The sequence below is a fragment of the Kryptolebias marmoratus genome, linkage group LG18, assembly GCF_001649575.2.
Source record: "Kryptolebias marmoratus isolate JLee-2015 linkage group LG18, ASM164957v2, whole genome shotgun sequence".
Classification (NCBI taxonomy): domain Eukaryota; kingdom Metazoa; phylum Chordata; class Actinopteri; order Cyprinodontiformes; family Rivulidae; genus Kryptolebias; species Kryptolebias marmoratus.
Window position 1 is genome coordinate 18644606 of NC_051447.1, and position 8123 is coordinate 18652728.

Here is an 8123-nt window from a genome sequence, read left to right on the forward strand (position 1 = left end):
AGACATTGAGTTTGGCTGCAGCTGCACACAGTTGCAGCGCCTCCTACAGGAAACTGGTGGAGCTACGCAGAGAACCACGCCGTTCAAAAGCCTTGTTTGGATTCATGTTTTTATAAAACACTGAGGTCCGGACCTCGGTGGAATCAGTGGGAGCTACAGCCCTGGTTGTGACGACATGAAATAAATGTGGCGGCGGGCGACATGCATTCCTCCTAACGGCCGTGTGTGTTGCAGAGCGGCGGCCACAGATCGTCGGACATGAACAGCTCAACGCTGGAGCGGAAGTTTCTGGACAACGAGAAGGACGTGGTGGAGTTCAGCGCCGGCTCCCAGAACTATTCTCTCAGCTTCCAGGGTAAACCCGAGCCTCCGGACGCCGCTGCAGTCCGACAGAGAAGAAGAAGAAGCGCCTTCATTCACCTCTCTGCTCTTGTTTCCCCTCAGATATGATCCAAACTAACAAGCGTTACGGCACAAAGAGGGTCGTCAGCAGACGCCCTCGCTTCGTCTCCTACGCAGACGCCAAGAAAGTGAGGTGGGCTCAGAAACGAAGCTGCTGGTCGAGCCGAGGCTCGTTTTTTAGTCTTCAAACGACACGGCGTGCCTGTTTGCGTTCAGAACGTTCTGCGTTCAGGCGACGGTTCAACGACTCAAACAAATATTTAGTTTGACCTAATTTGAGCTTCTAAGGTTTTATTTTGATCTTTTTAGGTTTTAGTTGATGTTCTGTTGATTTTAACTTGTGTAAAATTCAGGTTTTAGCAATTTAGTTAATTTTTTTAGATACTATTTTCCTAATTTTAGCATTTTGCTAGTGTTAGCTTGCAGCTACAGTTCTGCTGGTTTTAGCTTTTTTTACCGTTTTACTGCTTTTTAATGTAGCTACTTTCTTAATTTTAGTATTTAGCTACAGTTTTGCTCATTATAACTAATTTTAACTCTTAGCAACAGTTTTGCTAATGTTAGCTTTTTGCTAATTGTATGTTTTACTTTGTTCTTTGTGTTAATTTTAGCTTTTAGCTGCTGTTGTTATACTTTGAAGTTTCAGCAACTGTTATTTGAACAACTGTTTTAATAGACTTAGCTATTCGCTGCTGTTTCGCTATTTTATGCTATTTTTAACTCTTAGCAATGGTTTCGCTAATGTTAGCTTTTTGCTAATTGTATGTTTTACTTTGTTCTTTGTGTTAATTTTAGCTTTTAGCTGCTGTTGTGATACTTTGACGTTTCAGCAACATTTGTTTTTTGAACAACTGTTTTATTAGCTTTAGCTATTTGCTGCTGTTTCGCTAATATAAGCTAATTTTAACTCTTAGCAACGGTTTGCTAACTTTATGTTTTAGCTTCTGTTTTGCTTGTTTCCACTTCCTCCGCGGCTGTTCGCCTCTCAGCGTTCAGATTATTTCCTCTGGTTGTTTTTTCTGTTCAGTTCAGAATAAATTTATTGTTTTTTGTTTTTTAAACGTAAATAATCCTGAACGTTTCCTCTCTGCAGGAAGCCTCCAAGCTCCGCCCCCTTGCCCGACAGCTGGGACAAGACCCAGATCCCCCCGACGGGATTCTCGGTATGACCCGCTCATCGACAGCCGCGCCAAGATGGCCGCCTCAGCTAACAGGCCATTCTGACAGATACTGAGCTGAGGTTTGGGGTGGTGGTAGCTGAGAGTCGTCCCCAACCTTCGATGACAGTATTTATTAGAAAAACACATAAATTAACATTTAATGTAGAAACACTAATGATGTTTTTCCAGTGACAGATTATAGAGTTTAGAACAAATCTACTTTAATGAAGAATAAGGAATAAAAGAGACATCAGCAGCTTCGGCTTCAGCTTTTAAATTATTATTTTAGTTCATCACAATCCATTAAAACTAAATAGACGTTAATAAAAGTCCGAGCATGCAGCTGCCAGCATTTAACTTAAAACGGAGAAAAAGACATCGTAGATCACAGGAGATTCGATGTTCTTTGCTGCTTTTTTCACATCAAAATAAAAGTCACTGAGAAACGAAAACTGAATCCTGTTGGCTTCTGACCGGGTGAAATGTTAACAAGGGCCGGATCTGGCCCGCGGGCCTTGAGTTTGACACGCGAGGCGGCGGGCGATCAGCAATCCTCACGGTTTAATTATCCCGTGGCTTTAAGAGCAAACAGATAAACTCCTGTTGGTTTTTTGAAAAAGTTTCCTCTTTTTTTTTTTTTTTTTTTTCTAGAAAGTCGCCGTTCAGCGAACTTCGGCCGAATTTCAGAAGGTCGAAGCTCTTTTCTCCTCCACCTTACGAGGCTTCGACATTATTCAGATCGAGCGGATTCAGAACAGAGCGCTTTGGGAAGTTTTTCAATGGTGCGTAAATAAAAATAATAAAATAAAACAAGACAGGACGACGTCTGACGCTGTTAAAATCAAAAATGACTCGTTTTTTTTTTGGTTTTTCTGCCACAATTTGTTTGTTCAATTAAAGGCAGAAGAAGCAGATGAAGAACAACAACGGCGGCGTTGACGTGGCGGAGAAACAGCTCTTTCATGGGACGGACCCCAAACACGTGGACGCCATCTGCAGCAAAAACTTCGACTGGCGGCTCTGTGGGACTCACGGAACCGCGTTTGGCAAAGGTCGGTCAGCGGCGTGGAATCTTGGCCCGACGATGAGGATGAAATATAAGACGCCAATTAACAAATGAGTCAATCAAAACACAAATTTATACCATTTTACTCGCATTAAAACAGAAATTTAATCCAAAGTGGCGTCACCCGCCTCGCTATACGTCCAACTTTAAACAAAATGATCTGTTGGCCTTCAGAGCATCTGATGCGGATGACTCTCAGCTACCATCACACCAAATATTAGCTCGATATTAGTAAAAATGGCCGTTCAATCCGCTACGGCAGCCATCTTGAATCAGGTTGACTTCCGAAGCTTACTGGCTGCAAATCTAGATTAAATGATTAATATCTGAGAGTTTCAATAAAACTGTCCAATGATTACTTTCTGCAGCTGCAGGTGATGGTTTCACTTATGGAGCCATGACTAAAGATGGCCGCTAAACTATAACTATAGACCAAAGACTATAACTTGGTCACTTTTGCTAATATAGAGCTAAAATTTGGCGTGGTCGTACTTCTGGTGCTAACAGATTGTTTAGAATGGTAATATATATATATATATATATATATATATATATATATATATATATATATATATATATATTTGTTTCCATTTTAGAAAAATGATGTGTTTAAAACTTTAGCATGCAAGGCGGCGGGTGATAGGCATTTCTTTAAGGCAGTGGGGTCCAGTCCTGGTCCTGGTCTTCCGTCCTGCAGGTTTTAGATGTTTCTCTGCTCCTCAGCTGGTCTTTAAGTTCTGCAGAAGCCCGTTAATCAATCAGTCATTCAGATCAGATGTTAAAGCAGAGAAACATCTAAAACCTGCAGGACGGCGTCCCTCAAGGACCACGATTGGACACCTCAGCTTTTAGGGACCCTGGTTTGGTCTTTAGTCTTCAGACGCCTTTCGAATTGGTTTTCTTGCTCGTTTCAGTTCACAATGACACGTTTTCTTGCTTTTTTCCAACTCCAGGTAGTTACTTTGCCCGGGATGCCAAATACTCCAACAGTTACACCGGCAACACCAGCGTCAGGAACATGTTCATCTCCCGGGTTCTGGTGGGAAGCTACACGAAAGGAGCACCCGACTACGTCCGGCCTCCTTCCAAGGACGGCGGAGACATAAACTTCTACGACAGCTGCGTGAACGACGTTGCGGACCCCTCCGTATTCGTCGTGTTTGACAAGCTCCAGATTTATCCCGAGTACCTGCTGCGGTACAAGGCCCCCGACCCGCTCGCCGACACGGTCAGCAGAGCGCCGGTGCAGAAAGCCAAACCGCGTACAAACCCCGTGCAGTCGTATCAACAAAGCACCATCTCGGTCCAGTCCAACACGGGATCTTTTTACCAACCGAGCACATCGGCGTACCAACCGAGCACGCCGGCGTACCAACCGAGCACATCGGCGTACCAACCGAGCACGCCGGCGTACCAACCGAGCACGCCGGCGTACCAACCCAGTACGCCGTCATATAGATCTGGCATATCATCGTATCAGTCCAGTAAATTGGCCATATCCAGTCCTACCCCTTCCTTTTACCAAACCACCTCAAGAACCCAACCCACCCAATCTCCTTCTTCATCTCTGCCACCCAAAGCAACAGCAAAGAATTCCGATTCCTGCGTCATCGCTTAATGAGGGTGAGCGATAACTGCCAACCCCACAGTAGTGCCTTTAGCTCCCGTGGACGTTTTGTCCGCTTTTAACGCTCCCTACATGTCCCTACTTGTCCAAGTGACAGTTGATCGTTTTCAGGGCGTGGCACCTCTCACTTTATGGTGCAGCAATGAAATCAGGTCATTTTAGTCAAGATTTATGCAGAAATATATTTTTTCTCTACTTGCATTTAAAATCCCTGTTCGGTGTTTGAAATTCCAGGTTTATTCCCGTTAATTCCCAAAGAAGATTCCAACTTCCTGGAACTTTGCAACCCTGCCTCCATAGTTGTCTGGAGAATCGGGGATTTCCCATCCTCAAAAAAACAACCAAACAAATAAAAACACCTGCAGGACTTCATCGTCAGTCGCCCCAGCCCTCGATCCGACACATCTTGGGTGTAAATCGCAGAGATAAACTAAATTAAATTCACTTCCAGGATCTTACTGCTGATTCATTACCTGACATCTTGGGCTTCACCGTGTTTAAGAGCCTTTCTTCGTTGGTACTCAGGTTTTCTGTGCAAGTTAAAGCACTTTTAAAAGCATTAAATAAATAAAATCGCACTTTTTTACTGAATCCTTGTGCAACAAGCCTTGGTCGGGGTACAGACATACGAGAGTGCGCCTTATTACCGAGGAACACCGCTGGTCTTTGTTGGACCCAGGACGGTGGAACGCTGCACATCAGGTTCGGCATCACGGCTGTTCTCTCTCCTTGTTTAAAGCGCGTAACGGCGAACGAGCAAAGAGGGCAACGGCAGGGTCCTTTTCCCTTGGAAAAGGACTCAAGGTGGTTGGATTGTCAGATCAGACGACGAGAGTCAGGAATTATTTTCCTGAATTCTTGTCTTGGAGGATCTGTTGGAACCCAGCCATCCTCTTTTATCGGTTTTTATGACGTGTGTGACGTCTTCGGGGAAGGAGTAGGACAAAAACCTAATCACACAATCATCAACGCCACAAGTAGTGCGAACCACGCTGCTTGTCGTACACTAAGAAAAGCTTACGAAGTAAGAGAATAAAAATAAAACTTCACTAATGACTCTGCAGGGGTTTTACCTGATCTTCTGAGTGCCATCTAATGCACTGACCAGTAGCTTGGGCTCCCACTGCTTATTTCATGTCGTACAACGTTTATAAAAAGGAAAAATCAGAGACAAACTACAGAAAATAAACTCTGACCTTTACCAACGCCAACCACTAGAGGGCGACAAAACCACTTTTTTTTTCTTTCCCAAAATGTAACCTTAATTTTACCTACAAACTGTTGTGATTGATGATTATTTTCACATGAAGTTTAAAATGAAGGGACACTAAATTGTCTAAATCCCCATTTTCCTGTTTCTTTGTGTTTTTTTTGCCTCCAACACTAATCGTGCGTTCAGATTTAGGTGAATAAATCCTGTTTTCGTTAGCTCCCGTTGGAGCCGCAGTTCTCCGGTTCTCTCTGCGTCTCAGAGTTGAATAGTAAAACGAAGTTACTGTAATTGAAACGAGGCAGCGTTTTAAAAGAAAACAACCAATATGGCTGCTGGGGCTTCCTGTTATTACGAACCCACGTGAACTAATCTAACCAATCCCATCAGGATGTGATGGAGTTCGACATCTTCACTGAACGCTTCAGCTTCTTCCAACCTGTCTAAACATCTAAACTCTTTAGTTGGATTTGTTTGATTAATTGACTCGTTGATTGTTTTTGTTTTTTCTTTGAGTAACTGGATCTTTAATTTTAAATCTGAATTCAAAGGTTTGATCTTTACAAAATAAAGGTGTTTCAGAGATAAATTGTGTTTGAGTTTGGATTCTTAACTTCTTTTTAGCAGCAGGAACTCTCAGTGGGTTTCCTGTTTGTCTCTCATGGTTGTGGCCCACTCTTCTTTCCATCATTGGTTTCTGCTCAGCTCTCTGAGGTTCTGGTTCTGGTTCTGGACCGTTCTGTTGTAGATTAGCTGCTGTGTTTGGGATCATTGTCCTGTTTGTCACATCTGACTCCAGAATCAGCCCAAACCATCAGCCCTCCACCGCCGTGCTGACAGCTGGGATGCAGTGTTTGGTCTTCTCCAAATATGCTGCTGTGCATTGTGGGTAAGCATCTCTACTTTGGTTTCGTTTTTTTCTTGTGGTTCCCCTAAGTCGTTCTCCTGCAGCCCATCAACTAAACCATGACCTTTGACCTTTAACTTGCTGACCTGAGGTGTGTTTAATCTTGGCTGGAGCTCATTTCTTTAAGCGTTGCACGGTCTGACCTTCGGGGTGAAGATCAGCAGCTGTCCTAAATGTTTCCTCTTGTGAATAACGATGGACTCCAGATAGTTTGGACATGACCTTTGACCCCGTCTCAGATAGAGGGGCCACAACAGCTGCTTCCCTGAGCTCATTGCTGATGCCTTTCCGCCCTGACGTGGTGCTAACATCAGATGTGGTCCCTCTGATGCTGCAGCTCCTGATCCCGAACCTCAGAGATCCATGTCCTGACGTGTAAAACCTGGAAGAAGTCTGACATTTTTTATTATTTTTTCAGGGCTTGTCGTGGAAGATGGACACGACCGCTGGGGGCACTTACTCCCTTTCTGTCTCATTCGTGTAAAAAACGAAAAAACCAAACCTCTCTTACTGTACATTAGGTTGCATTTCCCAGGGGCAGATGGAGCCGTCGTCTGCCGCGTCCATTTATCTGCTTCATTACGCCTCAGCAGCCCATTAAGACGGAGCTTTCCTGTGGAAAATGCAGCTGTGCCCTGCAGGTTGTGACAGCCCACCCAGCGGCAGTAAATATTCGCTGACATTAACCAGCCTTAGCAGCCACTTCCTGTCTGATGTGCCTTGCGGTGGCTGTTGTTTTCCCCTCGGAGCCTCCAGACTTCAGCTTATCCGAAAATCTTTTTTTTTGTTGTTTTTTCTCCATTACCCAAGCTTATGAATTAAATACGAGTCATTTCCTTTTGTTTTTATGCCCCTCCTGGTGTCTGAGATGTTCGTTTCTGCTGAGTCACTGTTTTAGCTCAGATCTGGATCTGTTCAGCCGATGAACCGATCAATGACGCGTCCGTTGATCCGGTCGAATCATTTTCCGGGTACATCTGGTTTGGTTGGTCACTCGCCAACTGAAGGGAAGATCGCCGTTTACGAAACTTTGTCCACAACCTCTGAATCTAACCTCTGGGTCTTCATGACCGAACTGCTGCAGCTCCTCGAGTCCAACAGTCCACATAATTCTCCGGTTTGGGCATTCCATCTTTCCTGTCAACTCTGACCAGTTTTCCGGGTTCCTGCCGATGGAAAAACATCCCCACATCACAATGCAGCCACCACCGTGCATCGCTGTGGGGGATGAGAGGCGTTAGGTTCGTGTCAGACCTGCTGGTGCTCCTGATGGTCTAAAAAGTTTCATTTCAGTCTCATCCGACCGCAGCACCTTCTTCCACATTGAAGGAGTTTCAAATCCTTCTTCCTGGAGGCTGGTGATGAAGCTCAGGACTGTTCAGCTGGAAGAATGGTCCAAAGTTCCCATAAACCCTCCTGAACCCGTGGAAATCCTTCCCAGAAGAAGCTGCAAAGACTGGACCAACATCAGATTAAACTCTTTGGATTAGGAATGGGATAAACTCAAGTTTATAAGTGAGCGAATACTTTTCAGACCCTCCAGGATTTTGCGATGTTGCGATCACAACTATTAACGCAAAATCAAGCAAACCCCGCGAAATCACAACTTTCCCGCAACTTTAACCCAATATTTATTGTTTCTAAAGTGATTCGCCACCGTTTCTGCGGTCTAGTCTCTTCTTTGTGGGTTTGTGTAGCGTGGAATACAAAATAACCCCAAATAACTCAGGAAGAAGACACGTGACGTCACT

General features: G+C 44.4%; 1 protein-coding gene across 3 annotated transcripts in view; it reads left to right on the forward strand.

The window, feature by feature from the left end:
• LOC108248564 (protein mono-ADP-ribosyltransferase PARP12-like) overlaps positions 1 to 6054 on the forward strand; it is an 11454-nt gene extending 5400 nt beyond the window's left edge. For 2 of the 3 annotated variants that reach the window (XM_037981274.1, XM_017437415.3), the window contains exons 7-12: positions 235 to 355; positions 445 to 535; positions 1496 to 1565; positions 2214 to 2344; positions 2463 to 2614; positions 3582 to 6054. In XM_037981274.1, the coding sequence (XP_037837202.1) occupies positions 235 to 355; positions 445 to 535; positions 1496 to 1565; positions 2214 to 2344; positions 2463 to 2614; positions 3582 to 4246 (1230 nt within the window). In that variant the 3' untranslated portion in view covers positions 4247 to 6054. The remainder of the gene's footprint in view (positions 1 to 234; positions 356 to 444; positions 536 to 1495; positions 1566 to 2213; positions 2345 to 2462; positions 2615 to 3581) is intronic. The other variant, XM_025010879.2, reaches the window with a different exon arrangement.
• The last annotated feature ends 2069 nt before the right edge of the window (positions 6055 to 8123 follow it).